Source organism: Papio anubis, chromosome 9, assembly GCF_008728515.1.
Source record: "Papio anubis isolate 15944 chromosome 9, Panubis1.0, whole genome shotgun sequence".
Lineage (NCBI taxonomy): Eukaryota > Metazoa > Chordata > Mammalia > Primates > Cercopithecidae > Papio > Papio anubis.
The window spans coordinates 108,994,426-109,012,737 of NC_044984.1; the positions used below are offsets into that span (position 1 = coordinate 108,994,426).

The following is an 18,312-nucleotide window of genomic DNA, read 5'->3' on the forward strand; positions in this document are numbered from 1 at the left end:
GTATTCTCATCAGGCCCCTTTCCGTCTCCCCGCTTTGCTCCCTAATTTAAAGGAAAAGTAATTTCAGATTGAAGTGGCTCCCTTCGCTCAAGTAAGGGACTTTTGTTTTTAGCTTTGTAACTTGAGTGACATCTCATTTTGGTTCGCTGGGGGCGGTCTTAATTATTTAAAGGCGAAGGGAAGGGGGTAAACTCAGAACAAGAAGAGAGTAAAGTCTCCCCTGACTGTCCACCTTCAGGAAAGGTTCCCAAAGAAAAGCATTTAACACAAGGCCTAAAGACATTTCAATAAAAATTTATTGAAATTTCAGTGATGTTTTAAAGAGAGGGGGAAAAAATACAGAAAACCAAAGAACTCATCAACAACTATAACACAAAATATACCTTCATGAATTTGTCTTTAAACCATCTCTCAGCACCTGACTTTTGAACTGTGAATATATCTCTATAGGCACCATTCAAAACACCATCGATATTGACAACAGTAGTAAATTCCACTTCGTTGTGAGGAAATCAGAGACTAGCACATACAAATAACAAAAGAAAAATTAGCAAGTCAAACCACAGCCTCTGCCCTCCTCCCTCCCCACAGCAATCTCAGTTATATTTTAAGGAATTTGAAGTGGAGCTGGAAAGTAGCACTCCTTCCCCAATTTTGGCTAAAATAGGAAATAGCACTTTCCCCCACTTTCGGACATTAAAAAAGAAAACAAAAATGTTGCAGACAACTCTTTTGAAAGGGTATTGGTGTTGGTGCAGGAAGTGTGTTTTCTAGTGTTAACAGCAATTCTGTGACCTGGAAATAAACCTAACTAAAGAAAAACAAGAACACAAAACCTGACAGTTGCAATTCTATTTACACAGAGCTATGTACAATGTCAATAAATTAAAGTTTAATTTTCCAAGCATTCATATTCCACCTATTTACAAGAGTTATCAAATAATTACATAAATACTTTGTCTAATAGTCTCACTTCTTCTTTATTATTTTTTTAAAACCTTGTTATTGCATATACAGGAAAGAGAAAGAACTGTCAAAGAACATGAATCCTGCTACAGAGCTTAGATAAAATAAATTCATTTTATGTGTTTTGCCCACTCCTTCCCTTTAAATCCCCCCCTCCCTTGGGTCACTGATCTGAGGGCAAAGGATTGGGAAAAGGGTAGGGGGCTATATTGTTTTCTCTCTAAAAGCAAGCGTTCAAAATAAAAACCACAAATACATTACTGTGGACATGCAAGAAGAGACCTATAGCGGCTCTGAAAACATCACAAGAATATTAAAAAGACACAGATTTTCTTAATATAGACTAAACAAGGATGGTAGGGACTTCCCTCCCCAAACAAAGCTGCTCAGTAATTTATTGAGAACCGATAATGCAAGTCCCTATAAAGTTTTTAATCTGCACAAACAGAATCATGTTAATGTATTCACTTGTCCCGATTTTTTTTTTGAAATATTTTATTTTGTTTCCACTTGACATAGTGAAGGAAAAAATACATAAATCCGCACTGAGGAGATGTCTTTGAACACCTCCCCGCCTGGTGGGCAGAGACCCAGACCAGCCTTGCTGGAAGTTGCTCTGGACATAAATGTTGGAACTCCCACCCCCAACAGCTCAATGCAACCGACGCTTCTGAGCCCCCAGAATCTGATCCAGATCCCGGATATATAAACCACGCCAAGACGACAGGGGCTGTCTCTAGCACATTCTCTCGAGGGAGTCCGGGGCCTCTTCCCAGACGCAACTGCAAAAGGAAGGGCTAACGCCATGGCGGGCCTGTGGTTTATTTTACATCCGACAAAGTGCACGGCAGCCTGGACTGGACTGGAATGAAGAGACGTGTCTGGGAGGGGTCTACGGGGACGCGCTGCGGGACCTGTCCGGCTTGGCTTCCAAGCCGCTGACCAACCGCTGGATGCTCTGCAGTTCGCTGGTGGCCGCCTCTTTCTCCGCGCAGAGTTTGGGCGACAAGGACACGGAGCTGGAGGAGAGCGTGGAGGAGCGGCTGTTGAGTTCAGAGCCCGAGTCCACCGCCACCGAGGCCGGGCTGGCGGCCAGGGCAGCGACTTTGCCGTCCAGGGGCCCCGCAGCCGCCGCCATGGAGGGCAGGGCGGTGGTGAGCAGGCTGCTGCCGTCTGGGACCGGCACCGGGATGGAGTAGGGGCTGTAGCGCAGCCGTGGGCGCATGGTGTTCAGATTGAGGAAGGGGTGGCGGTGCACCGAGCTGGAGGCTGCCGCAGAGGAGGCGGCCGCCGCTGCGGCCATGTACGTGTAGGGGTAAGGGAACAGGCTTCCGAAAGGGGACATGGCCAGGCCCTGGGGTGAGAAAAGAGACACACAGCGAGTCAGCCAGGTGGGAGGAGCCTACCTCATCCATCTCCTCTCTTCTGCCCCTCCAACATTGGGCAAGCCATGAATCCCTGATACGTTTTGTTGTTGTTGTTGTGTTTTTTGGGGGGAAGAGATGGGTGGGGGCAGGAGATAAGTCAGCACTCGGAAATCTCTAGGTACAAATCTTAGCTGTGTCACCCTAGGCCAAGAGACTTTGATTCACTTCTTGTGCCTCAGCTTCCTTATAGGAAGAAAAAACAGGGAAATCATAAGTAATTCATATGCTTATTGAGGACTTTGTAGATATTAAATGAGTGAAAGCCTGCAATATGCTGCACACAGTGTGTGCGGCCCCCAGGAAATCTCCCCTTAAGGGTTATTCCTTGCACCTGTTAAATGGGGATACAGATTCAGTTTACCCCACAAAGGTAAGCAAGGGGAAGCCAGAGGACATAAATTATTAAGAATAATTTTTAAAATCTTTCTTCTTCCCCAACCCCCATCCTCCCACCCCAATCCTAGAAGTTTCTCCAAAAAAAAAAAAGTGAAGATCTTAAGCAAAAGGAAAATGGGTGAGGGAAATAAAAGGGCATTTGCTATAAACAGAGACAAAGAAATTGTCCAGCATGATTTACTGGTGTTCCAGGTGAGAAGCCGAGGTAGGCCCCAGGAGTTCAGGAGTGCACTAAGCTGGGAATTGGCAGAAGCAGCATTTAAGATGCAGGGACCCTGGCCTGGGCGAGTTCTCTGCACCATGCCTTGAGGTGCCCTTAAGGTTTTGTCTCTACAGGCAGCCCCTGATCTACCAACCACCTGCCCACCTAGGACAGGGTCTCCAGGAGAAGCCAGCAGAGGAAATGGGAGGAACTGAGAAACGCCAGAAGCCAAGCCTTTTCTCAGCTCCCTCCTCCCTGGAGGGGAGGCCAATCTGGCTTCTTGGCTCAGGGAAGGGAGACGAATGTGCTCAGACAAAACAAAAGGCAACAGCATGCAAAACCTCATAGAACCTTTTCATCGAGTTCAGGGTGTTTCCAGCCGCCTGAGACTTCCCCCTAGCACAGCTGTCTGAGCCACACACAGGCCTCTAGGCCTGCCCCAGTCCCTGCTTATCCCTGTCCTCTGACATTTCCCACGTGTGCACAACCATTAACCCTTTGAGGAATAGGCTGGCCTGCTTGGGTTTGGGGGTGGGGAGAAGAGCTTGGAATGGGAGGAAAGGCTGGAGGAATCGAGACTCAACTCCTACTCAGGAAGTACTCACTTCTCCTCCCCAGGCCTAGAGTCCCATTCCTGGGGGAGGGTTGACTATGAGACACTTAAGAGACATGTCAGCTCTGAAGCTAAAATCAGAAACCCTCAAAGAGGCCCTGGAGTCAGACAGCCTGGGGTTGAGTCTCAGCTCCACCATGTACCAGCTGTGTGACCTTGGACAAGTGACTCAGCATCTCTGGGCATCTTCCCCTTCATCTGTAAAATGGAGGTGATAATAGTACCCCTGAAGGGTTAGGTCAAATGAGTCAATACAGTGCAAGCACTTAGAAGAATGCCTGAAAGTAAGTGCTGTGTCTAGCTGTTATCTTTATTACTACCTATCTACTCTGCTGGAAACGGCCTTTAACGTAGGAAAAATTTTAAAGTTTTTCTGGGGTGAATGGGGAGAATGAAGTCATGATAACTCAATGAGCTAAGCCTTGAACCTGGCAATGGCTCAGTAAAAATTATTACAGCTACTAGGCCAAAGGGGTCGGTGCGGGTCTGCTGGCAAAGGACAGGGAAAGTGGAGGAAAGGTGGAAAGACTGGAGGAGGCAGGAAGAAGGATCCATACCTGAGATGCCAGGACGTGCTGCTGGAGGTGGAAGGGCAGGGTGGCCGCGGACGCCCCGGACAGTCCCTGCGCCGCGGCGGCAGAGGCCATGGCCGTGGAATCCAGGCCCGAGACGCCAGTGGAGGCCCCAGACACGGTGGCCAGGAGGGGCCCCATGCCGGCGGCTGCCATGCTGGAGAAGGCGCCCCCCATGGCAAACTGGCTGGGGTGCAGGAAGAGCGGGTGCCCGTTGAAGAACTGTTGGCCCGCCAGGCCCGGAGCGAAGCCGAGGCCGGGCAGGGGACCCTGGGCCAGGTGCGCGGCGGCCGCGTCGGACTGCACTGTGAGCGGCGCAAAGGCCTCTTTGCCCGGGAGCGCGCGCGCCTCCTCCACCTTGGCCGGTGCTGCGCCCTCGCGACCCGGACTCCTGCGCTCCTCCACGCCCAGGCCGCGAGTGCTGGACGAGATGGTGGCGGGGCTATGGCGCGAGTCGGGCGACGCTTTGTCCAGCCGCCCGCTGTCCCGGGGCCGCTCGGCGGCGAAAAGGTGCGCCTTGACAGCGGGGCTGCCTTTGTCACGGCAGGGCTCCTCCGACGTGGTGGTGGAAATCTTGGCCGCGTCGCAGGCCTCGGGGCCGTGCTCCTCTTTGCTCTCGGCCTCGGCGTCGCTCTCACCCTCGCTGGGACATAAATCTACCATAGGAGAAGAAAAAAACAAGGCAGAAGGGCGTTAGCTCCAGTCTGAGCCAGTAGAACTCCAGTTCCCAAGTTGGAATCCCAGCTCGTGGCTTAGCGGCTGTGTAATCCCGGGGAAAGCCCCCTAGCCTGTCTGCACCTCAGTGTTCTCATCTGCAAAATGGGGATAATCGTGCCCAACAACATTGCTGGAAAATTCAATACGCGATTAATGAATTTAAAGTATTTACCCAGAGTTTAAACTTTCCCTTAGATGGACAAACCCCCAAATCAGTAGCCCTTCTTATTATAATGAATTTTACTTCTTTTTTTGAGTTCCTGCGGTACAAGATTTCACATACATTTCCCCATTCAATTGCAAATTAACTTTTTAAAAGTAAAAACTAACATTAAAACTCATAGCTGGAACATATTCTAATTACTATAAGAGTTTTTGGTCAGTGAATGACAGAGAGCAGCACCTTCCACAGATTTGTGAATTACTCTGGAAGGATTTGTTCGGCAGCAACCCCGACATCTGAATTGATAATGGCAGAAGGGACACCTGTCCCTCAACACCAGCACTCGGTTGAACCTTCTGTATTTGCCCCAGTCCCTGCAGACAGAGATGAGTGTCGGGCAGCCGGCTCACCGCCCAGAGACAATCATAGATTCTTTTTTGCTTTCACCACACCCTCTGTGGGTGTTCCACCAGAAGAAAAGAAAAAGGGATCCTATTTTATGTTTAAAGCTTAAATGGATTGAAGACATAAAGGACTTGCATTTTATTTCACTAAAAAACAGGTTTCTTCCCGTCGAGAGAGAGAGAGAGAGAGAGAGAGAGAGAGAGTGTGTGAGTGTGTGTGTGTGTGTCTTTCCAAATAAATAGTGCTTGCTCTTTAAACACAGGAAACTGAGGGGGGATTTGAGCCATCACGTCCACTCCTCACCCCCTCCCCTAGCTCTACCTCCACCGCAGATCCCCAGGGCTCCACCTCCTCTCCCAGGTCAATTGTTGCTCTCTAGCTGGATGTTTTCTAGGCCACCTTCCCGGTTCCAGGTAGCAGGGAATCCCTTGCTTCCCCCCCACCCAGTCCAACACATGGTAACCTAGAGTTCAAAGACAGTGAAAAGTCAGCAGTCGGAGCCTCTCTTGGTTAGAGAGAATGGGAGGAGAAAGAAACAGAGACAGAGAGAAAAGAGAGAAGCGCTTCAAGCAGGTTTTCAAAGCTGCTTGCCAAGAGGTAGTATGCAAACAGACACCCACCTCCCCTCCCCACCAGCCAAATAAGGATCTAGGGGAAAGGCCTCGGTGCTCTCCTTCTACTGCCTTAGGGGGGAAGGGGAGACACACCTGATAGCTCTTTTTGAACTCTGGCTTCTGTTTAAGGATGTTTAGAAGGGTTCTAGCTTTTAAAGGGCAAGTGCCCTGGTTGGTGCCCCATCCCCCTTCAACTCTTCCAGGTCCCGAGGAACTGGAGTCCAGTGATCACAAAGGTGGCATGGCTTACCTTTGAGGTTCGATGTCCCTACAGTGGAGACGGCTGGAGAAGCAGCCTGGGCGAAGCAGCTGAAAGCTGCTTGTTCGCTGGAGGACTCGTCAGAGGTCCCGTTCTCCTTTTTGTGTCTTTCATCAAACACCCTCATGGACTGCAGGGTGAGCTGTTTTCTGTGGCAGAAGCCCACACCCACGTTACAGAATGTAACATACATTTCCCCTCTTTGTTTCCCTTACCCTTTCCAAAGCGGCACACACATGCCTCACACCCTGCCTGCCGCCCAGGGACAACACGAATTCGCTGAAACGTGCTTGCCCCAGGGCAGCAACATAGACCCAAGCATTGTTCTTGACCCTGTGACTGGGCTGAAGAGTGTGGCACAGGGTTAGGGAGAAAGCAAGGAGGCTTCAGTTGCATTTATTCAAGATGGGGGTTTCATTAGGAAAAAGCATTTGCTTGGGCTGTGAAATTTTATTTAAAAGCAAGAGGAGAGGCTGGATCTAGTCGGAGACAGCTGGAATGCTGGTCTTATATAGGGAGAACTGGGTGTCCAATCCTGCAAACACAATGCTGTCTGTCCCCAGCATACCCAAATTTTGGATGGTTGCTAAGATTTGGGAGGAAGTGGTTATTTTATGCTGCACTTTACTGTAATCGTTTTACTAATAAATTAATTGGAATAAAAATATATTTAGCTGTTACCAATTATTTTTTAATGCCCATCCCAAGGGCATTTAATAATTCCATGAATTATTAAAAATGTGGGGGTGATTTTCTGGATTTTAGAAATTCTTTGAAAGGGGGTGGGGGAGGGGAGACCCTCTTTCATATACTCTCCAGCTGTCTGCTTAATGCAAAATGATACATTGTCCCCACGAAGGAGGGAGGGAGCCATACATCTTTCCAAAGGCCCCAGCTCTGTCTGATGGTATTTGGAAGACAGGATTGCAAAAATTCCCAAGCATTTTGTCAATGGCATGGTTCTTTCTGGGACCTGCCTAGGATGAACTTAAATTAATTAGGAATTAATAGGCATCCCTGTATAATCTATTATCCCTGATGCTTCTCTTCCAGAGATAAGTATGTAAGGTGTAGCCTAGTTAATTTCCTTAAAGGTAAGGAGGCAGGAAAAGTACTTGTCCTGGGTATACTGACAGCAGCAAGCATGTAGCAGTGGGGAAAGTGAATGATTTCCACCCGCTTTTCTCAGGACAAGTGCCTGCATCTCACTTCTAATACTTCAGAGTTGGATCCTAAAAAAAAGTGATTTTTCTAAACTAGCTAATAAATAATTGTTTCAACTCACCTTTTTTCTCTTCGGCCATTTCCAGTGTCCCGGAAACCTTTTGCAAAAGGGTTGTTGTCTATTTTTAACTGAGTTATCTATTGGAAGAGACACAAGCAAGACAGAGACATTGGCCTCATTTTCTAGAATGTTTTGAGGGTGTTTTTCCCAACTCAACAAGTCTAGAGATGTGATTGCCAACAGAAGTCATATAGATATGCCAGGAAAAGGAGATAATGGCAGAAGTTTGGAGAGAACTAAGAGAAAAATCAAAGGAAACTGTAGCAGGGCTTGTATCTCCTATATGAGGCCAAACCAGGGATTTGGGGATGAAATTATTCAAAGAAATTCTTTTCTTTGGGCAGCCAACAGTTTGAGTTTAGACATGGAAGTGTTGTCAAAGTCATCAAAAGGGAAAATCTGTAGATCTTAAAATTATGCTTTCATTTTGATTTTTATACAGTGCAATCAATCATAAATTATAGCATACTCCCTTGACACACACACACACACACACCCCTTTCCCATGAATCCAATAAATGATTTATGGGGTTTCACTACCCTTGTGTGGGAGTGAGTGCAGCAGTGAGTTTGATTTTTTTTTTTTTTGCTTGGGGGGTGGTTTGAGGAAATTACAATATTGACAATTATAGTACTGAATGACCACTGGAAACATTTGTTTTCATTTATATTCTCGCCATGGCCATTAGGTGGAGAAGGCCCATGGCCTTTTTGTCTGATCAAAAATGCTACATTTTATTATTACATTAACAACTTCATTTCACAGGATTCTGGGTTTAGAGGGCACTTGCATTTTGCACTCTGAGAAAAATGCCATAGTGTGTAATCTTTCAAATCCCTTCCCCTTGGTGGGGAGAAGTTATATACACAGAGTTACTCAGAGGTGGAAACGGGGACCCTTGGTTGGATTCATGTTCTTGGAATAAATTACTCTATCCAAGACTTCAGGTTTCACAGGGAGAGATGATCATGATGTTCTGGTATTCAGACTAAAGAAATTTAGCTGGAACATCCCCACCATGAAGTCCACAGAGGACCCAAGGACAGTGACAATGACAGTGAGTTCAAAATGAAGTGTGTTGTCAGGTAAAATGGACTCTCTCTGAAGTCCAGGATTGCAGAGTGGGGGTCTTCAGTCCCTCCTCCCACCCCTATAGCTGCTAACAGTCAATCTGGGAACTGGTGAATCGGCACTAAGGGTCACTTTTTCTGTGCCCATGACCTTCAGGCCACCATAGCTCTAGATATCAGGTGCTTTCCCTTTTGGGGATCCTTCTAATCTCCAGATTCAGGGCGGGGGGGGGGGGACAAATTCAAATGAAGTGGTGACTTTGGCCACCTCAACTCAAAAGCCTCAGACAACTCCATTGGTATGACCCTGTGATCAGGGTAGGTTTTTCCAACCACACGCATGCATGCACACACATGCGCACACACATGGGCGCACGCACACACACACACACACACACACACACATCATAAAAAACACAGCAGCATAAAAGGTAATAAAAACCAGACCAGCTACTCAGGATTTCTGGCTAGGGCAGAAAAGCTGGTCTCTACCAGGATTCCCCTCCCAGGGTCCCAAATGCTTTTGCCTTAATTTTTTAGCTGGTTCCTTTTGAATATGACTTCTTGATCCTTCTTCCTCAAGGGGAAGAAGATGAACCTTAAAATAAACAGGACAAAGCCCAAGGAATGGAGGAGTGGGTAGCATCAATGACAGCAGTTACAGGAGCTTCTCTGTGGCAAAATTAGTAGGTCATTTTTTTTTTGCTCAGCATTGTTTCTACCTAGTCAAGGTGTTTTTCTGTCTCCTTGAGGTGTCATTGTCCTTTCCACCCAAATGCTTCACAAAAGAAAACTCAAGACTCTCATCTCCACTCTCTTGTAACTTTCTCATCCTGACTTAAAGCAGCTTTTAAGGGGAAGGCAAAATATCACCATTAAAAAGGAAAGTCCCTTGGGTTTACCTTATCATTCTGGTATGCAGTCACAGCGATGAATTCAGTTTCGGGGAATAAGTATGTCCGAAATGTACTATAAGGCAGTTTCAAGATGTCATTGGCTCTTACAATGTGGAACCGGGGCTGGTATTTGTGCATGGAGTTCAATATAGTCTGCAGGGGCAGGGAAGAGGAGACATACATAAAACAAGGATTTAGCAGAACAAATGGGATCTTAGAACCCCTGCCAGGCTGAAATCTTCCCCACCGCAGGGTACCACGCTTGTACCGAGCCCACCTCCTTGGAGTACCCCCTGGGTACATTTTGCTCCACAGATGTTATCTTCTGGAGAATCCAAATTGCTCCTCAGTTGCCAAAGGGTCCCCCCCACCCTCACCATCTAAGGATCATTCGTACCTTGAACCCTAGCCTACCTGAGTACCAAAACTATAATTCCCCTGCCACGTAGCGTGATCACTTGGGAAGGCCAAAGTCTTAAAAGATAGAGAAAAACATGCATTTTAATTTACAAAATGATTCAGTACTTTAAGCGCCCACTAATTGACGAGCCCAATCCACTTAAAGCCCTGAAAGGCTGAACTCTAGAGAGGAATATTTATGCCTTAATCAAATCAAGGGCTTCAAATGCAATTCCTGCCCGCTGAAGATATTTCCGCGCCATTCGCGTCTTCCTGGGCCTAATCTTTCTGCTTACTCCTTGCTTATCACTCTGTTTATTTTATTGAAATGTTGGGGAGGGGTAGGAAAAGGCGCAAAAGGTCCTTTGCCTGATTTCTACAAGCAATCCAAGTTTTCTAAGTTTCTAAGCATTCTCACTGAATCCATATATACACTCCCAACACACAAACCATTTTTTCTGAAGATCTAAGCCTCGTTTAGGGTAAGCCTGACTCTCACCTAAGCCCACTTCTTTTTTTAGTAAAAGAACGAGTTTTTAAAAATGTATTCACACCATTTAACCAACAGAGTCAAGTCTCCAAAACGTAAACTTTCCCAAGAAAATAATATGACTGGTTTCAAAACAGAAGAATGATATTTTAAAACAAAACAAATCCTTTATGAATACATAGCCTTGAAATTGATTTTAGCTCTTAAAAAATGGTTTTTAACTTCACTCTCAGGTCAGGCATCTACCAAAGAGCTGGAATTGCTATAGAACACAAGCCAGTAAGTTTTCTTGCCCCATTTCTTTTAGAACGCCAGGTCTTCCATTATCCGGAGAGAAACACCCCGAATCCTTTTTCCGGACAAGGACAAGTTTGCTATGCTCAGGGAGAAGCAAAGGAGAAGTCTGGGCTGAAACTCATGAAATGGGGAAGCACTGCCTTTGACTGAGTGAAGAAGGAGAAAATTTTACTGAAGAGAGCAATGAAACTTACAAATCCATGTTTGTCTGAAATGTTGTTGGTGAGTTTCAGTTTGTGGAAAGTGACGACTTTGGACATCCACTGTTCCCCAGTAGCGGGGCTGTCCGGGTGAATGTACATCCTCTTTGGCATTTCAGGGTCGGCCTTACCAGCCACCATCCACCGAGAATTGTGAAATTTATAACGACAGTCATCAGCAGCTATAATGTCCATCAATAAAATATATTTGGCTTTTTTATCCAGCCCAGAACATCTCACTTTAAATGGAGGAAACATTCGCCTATAAAAGGAAAGATTAGAAAAGAAAAAAGAAAGATAAACCACCCATAATCTTGGGTTTGATTTCCTATGTATCATATAATATTGAAACCAAGTTTAAGACTTTCTATTGTGACTGATAAGCTTATATGTTTCAGAGTGAGGCAACTGGCTGCAAAATTGTTTTCTTCCACAATTAATATATTAAATATTCTCAGTTTCTCCATATTTAGATGTCCCAAGGTTCAAAACAAATGCATTGTGGCACTGCATTTCTCTACATTGTCTAACAATTTCTTCAATATATTTTTTTTCCTTGTATGACTTTACAGATTGCCCTCCTGATAGCAAATTCTTGCCCATGTCTTTTTCTGTGGGTATCTAGTTCTAAACAGGTTGGGGTAAGATTTTAGTAAAGCGCGGTCAGTTAAGACTAGAATTTTCCACCACCCATTGATGAGAAAATGTTAAACTTATCAAGGAAATGAACGTCAAGTTGCACCCCTCCCTGCTGCAGAATAGCAATCCCGCTGTGGGCGAAGTGAAACTGGACGTCAGTGAGTTCGCAGAACGAATTTTGCAGATTTCGGTGCACTCCCTGGCCTGATAACCTATCTGCCCATGGAGCTGCTAACACATTCCCCCACTCCTTAGGCCAGTCCAAAAGTGCAAGATTGTGCCACCACATTGCTGTTAATTTCACAGAAATGTTGGCATTCTGTAGTCTTGACTTAAAAGGAAGCAAGGAAGCACTTCGCTGGAAAACTAACTAAATGTCTTGTGGGTTTGAGGATTTTATGCCAAACTTTGGCCTCATTTAGCTTGGAAGGAGACAGAATGCTTAAGATATCATGAAGGGGATTTTATTTTTATCTTTTTAACTTTATGCCTTTACAGGCTTCAATGCTATTTTAAAAAAATCAGTGTTTTTAAATGACTGTTACAGGATCTTCTCTTCCAGGCAGGTTTTGGTCAGGCAAGGACCTTTAAATATTACGTAAAATATGGTTGATAATATTCACACATTAAAAAAGCAGTGTGTGTCTCCTCACTGGCTACTTCAGTCTGCAAACACAATCTTAAATTATGCAAAATTGCCTGCTGAACTCGCCCTTGGGTTACAGACACGTGAAGTGGTGTGGGCAAACAAACCAAAATGCCCTTCGATTTCTCTCTGACCAGGGCAGCAGCAGGCCCCTTTAGACCCAGAGGCTAGACTGGAGGGCAGAAAGGGCCGGGGACTGGTGTCAGGCCTCCCGCTACCCACACAAAAGGAGAGGGCTTTAAGTTTTTCTTTCTGGAGAACAAAATAAAACAGACAACACAACATCAACAAAGAAATAAGGATGTTCCAGGAGGGTTTGCAGAGTGCATTTCTTGCAGCAGAGTGCCTTTTTTTTTTTTTTTTTTCCTGCTCCCTGCAGGGATATCTACGCTCCATTGAAAAATTGTCTGTTGGGGAGGGAACCCACGATGCAGACCAAATATAAGACCCGTGCAGATGCCCAGGTAAGCTGAAATTTCCTGCCACTGGGGCAGGGCCTGGAAGTCTGTGCACGTATTTCTATGGGAACTAACTTTTCGTCCAAGCCGTAATAACCGACCAACCGACTGTTCTGGGAGCAGAGAGATAAAGGGAGGATAAAACTATCCAACAGCTTAGGGGAGGAGGCCCCCACTGCTTACCTTCCCGACTTGGTAATGACCATCTCGGTGCCCCGCTTGTGAAACTGATCCCAAAGTTCTTTAGCCTCCAGGTGCACCTTGGGGTCGTCCTCCACCTCTTCTTCGGGCTCCATGGTCTTCAAAGGCCTCAGATGCGCCTGGGGCCCCAGGGAGGAGAACGGGATGCCGGTCTCGGCCGCCCCCACCAATTGATCCATGATCGGCTTGGCCAGGGCGCCCGGCAGCGAGAGCGCCGCCGCGCCGTTGGGAGGCAGCGTCAGCGCGGGGAAGAACGGCGGCTGGTGACCCAGCACCGCGCTCATGGCGAAGTCCGGCGCCCGGTGAGGTAGGAACGGATGGTAGGCCATGCTTGTCCCAGGAATGACCGGATCTCTCATGGAGAGGCTCATCCACTCCAGGCGGGGCGCTGGGCTCCAGCCGGGGACAAGTCTGCAGCTGCTGTGTTTTGTTGTTTTTGTTGTTGTTGTTGTTAACAGCAGCACATAGTTCAAAAGGGGGGAAAAACAAAACAAAAAAGAAAAAAAGAAAGAAAAAATAAAAGGAGGCAGAAATCACAACTAATGCACTTCAAAGGGAGGAAGGAAAGTTGTCTTTTGGAGAAGGGGAGGCCGCTTTTAAAGAGGGCAAGGCGAAAAATCAGCAAACATAGTCGCGCGGGTGACCGTCCTTGTGCCTTGCGTTTTTAAAAAGCCGCTCCTGAAAGTCAGTTTCAGAAGCGAGAGAAGCGAGCAGGGTCTCGACTCGCGCCCGAGCCCTGCCGCTGAGCTCGAAATAGACACTCCAGCCCTGCGTCCCAGGAATCTCTCTCCAGCCCCTAGGTCCTTTGTTGCAAATGTGAAAGGTTCTCCTAGAAGACTTTTTACCTTTCTTTTTCTTCTTCCCCCGCCCCCTATCTCTCTTCCTCTCCCTCTTTCTCGCTGGTGGCGTCTGCAGCTGTGCTAGACCCGGCTTTAACAGGGAGCGAGAGAGCGGAAAAAGTCTCTCTCCTTTAAAAAAAAAAATCTGATTTAAACCCCCTTCTACCAGCGCTATCAAAACTTGAACTGCAAACTGGCTTCCGTTCGCCCTCCTCCTCCTTCCTCTGCTCCGAGCCTCCGGAGGGTGTCTCAGTTTCAATCCAAATCTTGCTGGGCTCTTCTCCCGTGCCTCTCTCTCTTCCTTGTCCTAAAACGTGAGCGAATTCGCTTCCTAAATCTGTGTCCAGGCGCGCAGGGCAGGGAGGATTTAGAGGGGGAAAAAATGGAACGGAGGGAAAGAGAGAGGGGGAGGGAGAGAGAGAGAGTGAGAGACGGAGTCGGAGAGGGAGGGAGCGAGGGAGGGAGCGAGAGAAAGCGAGAGCTCCTCGCCACCCTCCGCCGCCTCTAGAATTCACCGGGCGTCTGCTCGGCGGCTCTAGAAGGTCGGGCTGCGCTGTGGGCTGCGGGGAGCCGGAGGCCTCTTGATTGGCTCTTTGACGCTTTCGGACCAATTGTGTTGCTGCATAGGCGTGGTTTTCACAGGTCGAGTGCTGGGGGATAGAGCTGAGTTATAAAAAGAAGGTGTCGGAAACTGTAACGTCGCAGCGCCGCATCGGTACTACTGCCTGTCCTGTGAATATGTCAACATGATCAGAGGGAGGGCGGGAGCCACTGGGGAGCGCGCGCACAGAGTCGCCTCTAGGTGGCTTATCGAGAGATCGCTGCAGCCCCTGAGCTCGCTCGCTCTGGTTCAGCCCACGTCTGAAATGCCTCAGTCATCCAGCCGGGGATCGAGGGAGGAGGCAGGGCCAAGGAGGAAGGGGGAGGGAGAGAGGGAGGGAATCAGCGAGCAGGCGAGCCGGGAGGGGAAGGCGGAGAGCGCGCCCGGGCGCCGGGCAGGGGCGCTCGCCTCTCTTGCACTCCGCTCGCCTCTCCGACCGCCGCAGCCGGTACTCTCTCCAGCTCTCCTTCTCCCGGCGCCAGGCGAGCCGGGCGGGTGGCCGAGCCTCCCCGCGAGCTGCTATCCGGCTGCTCGGTTCTACAAAAGCCGGCGGCTGCGGAGAGGCGAGCGCCGAGACTACAGGCTTGCGTGCTCTCCAGCCCCACGTGGAGCCAAGCTCCGCCTGGCCGCCGCTAAAGGGCTCCCGAGCTCGGGTGTCTCGGTGCTGGTCTCCCCTGCATCTGGGCTAGGGGAGCACACGGATGTGTGGGCTTCCTCTCCACTGTGCCCCACCTGCAGCCATGTGCGGAGACCCAAACACCCCCAGTGCATCTGTACTCGAACACGCGCCAACACAGTGGGACTGAACCACACACCGAAAAACACGTACACACAAACACGTACACAGCCTGCGCGGCTGACCCTGTCTGAGCTCCTGGGGAAGATGGACTTAGGATTTTTACGAAATGCATTTACCCGGCCCTTTTGGATCTCGTCTTTCATTTGCATGCGGGCCCCCATATTCCACCTGGATGTGGGTGTGGGTGTAGAGAAGAGAATGGAGGATCTGGACAAAGCGAGCACAGCGAGGGACTGGGTTCTGAGCCTGTCCCCTCCAAGCCGCTGCCCTCACCTCGAGGCCCGGCTGGGTGCACAGCAGAGGGTAAGGGGTGGGCGAGTGGGTTGGGGGAGGCGCGCCAGCCTGGTATCTTCTCTAGGCATCGCACTTATCTCTCGGTGCCTCAGTTCTTTCTCCACCCCGGAGACTTATCTCGCCAGAAGTCGGGGAGGGAGGCTGAGTTTGTAAAACAAACCGTGAAACGCCCCCACCTCAGAGGCGAGATGACTGTTTTCAGTACGGGTAGGGTGGGGGCCTCCTCTTGGGCGGACGAGAGGGAAACGACCGGATCTTACCAATCGCCGAATTACTAACTGTTACCGCAGCGCCCGGTCGGGGTCAGAGGATTCGCCTAAGCCCACAGTTCTTGATTCTGGGGGCCAATGACTTGGACCATGCTTGCTTAGATGAAGGGAAATCTTGAAAACAATGTTCTTTTATCTTTCCTGAGATGAAAGCTTCTTCGATGGAAAGGGAACGGAGAAAGGGCTGATCTGGGGGCTTCGGGGTTTCAGAGACCCCGGCTTTGGATGTGTGAGTCTCTGCAGGCCAGCGCAGGCCTCTCTCGCATTTTGCCTTGTGCACCCCCGCAACTCCCAGCAACTCCGAAACCCCAACGTGGCAGCAAGGGACGAGTGAAAATGAAGTGCTCTTGTGGGCCAACCACGCTGAGATAGGGGTGGACCTTTTGAGGCGACAAGCTTCTCCAGCCTCGCATTTTTGACGCACATGGTTAAGAGAGTTTGGCGCCAGCGTTGAGAATTCCCTGAAGTCACCAGAGAGAACAGAGTGGTTCTGCGAACTCCGTCTGGCTCGCCATCTCGCCCCTTTCTTTCCCTTTCAGTGTGTCTTTCTCTGGCATCCTGTCTGTCTGTCTCTGCCAGTGGTTAAAATAGAGAAAGGAGAGACAGGGGAAAAAAATGAGGTGGTGGACCCTAGAGTGTTGGCTCATAACACCCCCTCCCGCATCCCCTCCGCCCCGCCCTGAAGGGTGCGAAAGACCAGGCCATTTCCCGCCTTATACAGAACACGGAGGTCACTGCAGGGTTTCATGAATCTCTGGGGGTCCCCCCAAAAAAAGATAGAAAAAAAAGTGCATCCCCTTCCCCCACACTGCTCGCCTCCGGGGCCTGGGGCCGCTTCGCTGCACTTTCAAGAGCGGCCCCAAATCCCAGCGATCTGGTTTTGCCTGCTTGCCCTCGCAGGCCAGTCTCTGCCCCACCACTTGGAGTGGAAGCAAAGTAGTTCTACAACCACACTGTGACCGACCCCCTCCTCACCCACTCGGTGCCTCCAAGCGTCCCACGCACAGCAGGGAGACATTCCTCCGCATTGGCCAGCTGTCTGCTTTGGAAATGGGAGGGGAGCTTGCGGATTTTACTAAAAAATGTCTCGACTTGTTTTTGGCTCCGCGGGTGGACTGAGAGGGAGTTCTGCCCCTCACACTGTCCTCCTCCCTCAATTGCCTATTTTTTGCCCATAGCTCTAACTTAACCCTGGGATCACCCCATATCACTACTTCTGACCCCCATGTCCTCCCCCACCCCCACCTCCAGCGCGTGAAGCAGAGAACGAGAGGAAAGTTTGCGGGGTTCGAATCGAAAATGTCGACATCTTGCTAATGGTCTGCAAACTTCCGCCAATTATGACTGACCTCCCAGACTCGGCCCCAGGAGGCTCGTATTAGGCAGGGAGGCCGCCGTAATTCTGGGATCAAAAGCGGGAAGGTGCGAACTCCTCTTTGTCTCTGCGTGCCCGGCGCGCCCCCCTCCCGGTGGGTGATAAACCCACTCTGGCGCCGGCCATGCGCTGGGTGATTAATTTGCGAACAAACAAAAGCGGCCTGGTGGCCACTGCATTCGGGTTAAACATTGGCCAGCGTGTTCAGAAGGCTTGTGCTGGGCCTGGCCTCCGGGAGAACCCACGAGGCCAGCGCGCCCCGGACCCCGGCATTAGGCGCCAGCTGCCGGCTCTCCGCGGTCTTTTTCTCTCTGCAGACCCCTCGATCCTCTTTCCTTCGGTCTTAACACTCAACAAAAGACAGACTAGAGACGTTGAAAGAGCCTGCCCTTTAGCAGAGTCCAAGAAGAGGGTGACTTAAGGGCAGGAGAAGGGAGAAAGAGGGCAGATTTCGGGTCAGAAAAGACCCAGATAATTTCTGGTGTCTCTGAAATATTCCTCCACCTTTTCGCAAAAAGAGTTTTCATTTAATTGTAGGTCTGGAATTAAAAAAGTAAATTAACTGAAAAACCTCTCTATCTGCAATGCCTGCAGCATTTAAAGTAGTGTGAGTGCATGTAGGCGAGTGTTAAAGGTGGGTGGGGGGAGGACCCCGAAAATAATGTTCGTTTGTGGGGGTAGGGTCGGGGTGGGGGTGGGGGGAACAAAACCAAATCAACTGTCCTTAGCCCAGGCCACGGTGCCAGCAAAGAAGCTGGCCTTGCCTGAGACGGAAGCTTAGCCCGCACCACTTTTCCCTGCCGCACTGCCTGCCTCAAACTATAAAGGGGACAAACCGACCCTTTTGTGATCAAATGGTGTTTATCTGAAGTTTACAGAAAAGGCGGGGAGGAGGGGAAAAGGACGGTGGGTAGGCGGGGTCGTTTACTTTGGCCAGTTTGCTGTAAATATTCCCTTCAGCATGTGTGAGGTCTGGCAAGAGACTATTACATGCTTATTCCCTCTTAAACTTTCACCCCCGTTTGCCGCAGAGCTCTTTTCAGTCGGAGGTGTCACTAAATTGGGAATTCTGTTGACAGAAGGGCATCCAAGATTCTCCGGGGGTAGGAGACCTAATTAAGAAGTTTCGTACAGGGGTGGGTTCATATATGAACTTTTCCTGGGGGAGGGGCTTTCTGGTCATCCTGGCAGTTTGGCAATGGCTTCTCGTTTCTGCCCA

At 49.1% G+C, this 18,312-nt stretch overlaps 1 protein-coding gene across 2 annotated transcripts; it reads right to left on the minus strand.

Moving 5' to 3' along the window:
- Positions 1–278: 278 nt before the first annotated feature.
- Positions 279–14,279, minus strand: TBX3 (T-box transcription factor 3). Of its 2 annotated transcripts, XM_021922990.2 has the most exons (8): positions 12,899–14,279; positions 10,967–11,234; positions 10,001–10,060; positions 9,593–9,739; positions 7,620–7,696; positions 6,326–6,483; positions 4,162–4,832; positions 279–2,320 (listed from the first exon to the last, which is right to left on the minus strand). In XM_021922990.2, the coding sequence occupies exons 1-8, from the start codon at positions 13,285–13,287 to the stop codon at positions 1,859–1,861; spliced, it is 2,232 nt and encodes a 743-aa protein (XP_021778682.2). In that variant the 5' UTR covers positions 13,288–14,279; the 3' UTR covers positions 279–1,858. The 2 variants fall into 2 exon arrangements, with proteins under 2 accessions (XP_021778682.2, XP_021778683.2); XM_021922991.2 differs by lacking the exon at positions 10,001–10,060 and having other exon boundaries at positions 960–2,320.
- Between the last annotated feature and the right edge of the window lie 4,033 nt (positions 14,280–18,312).

What these genes read in the sequence shown, in the direction of transcription:
- TBX3 (XM_021922990.2), bottom strand. Translation starts at nt 13,287, where the DNA reads ATGAGCCTCTCCATGAGAGATCCGGTCATTCCTGGGACAAGCATGGCC. An exon ending in ATTATAGTTTTGGTACTCAG is followed by an intron (nt 9,740 to 10,000) that starts GTAGGCTAGGGT and finishes CTGCCCCTGCAG; the next exon opens with ACTATATTGAACTCCATGCA. An exon ending in AATGGCCGAAGAGAAAAAAG is followed by an intron (nt 6,484 to 7,619) that starts GTGAGTTGAAAC and finishes CTTCTGCCACAG; the next exon opens with AAAACAGCTCACCCTGCAGT.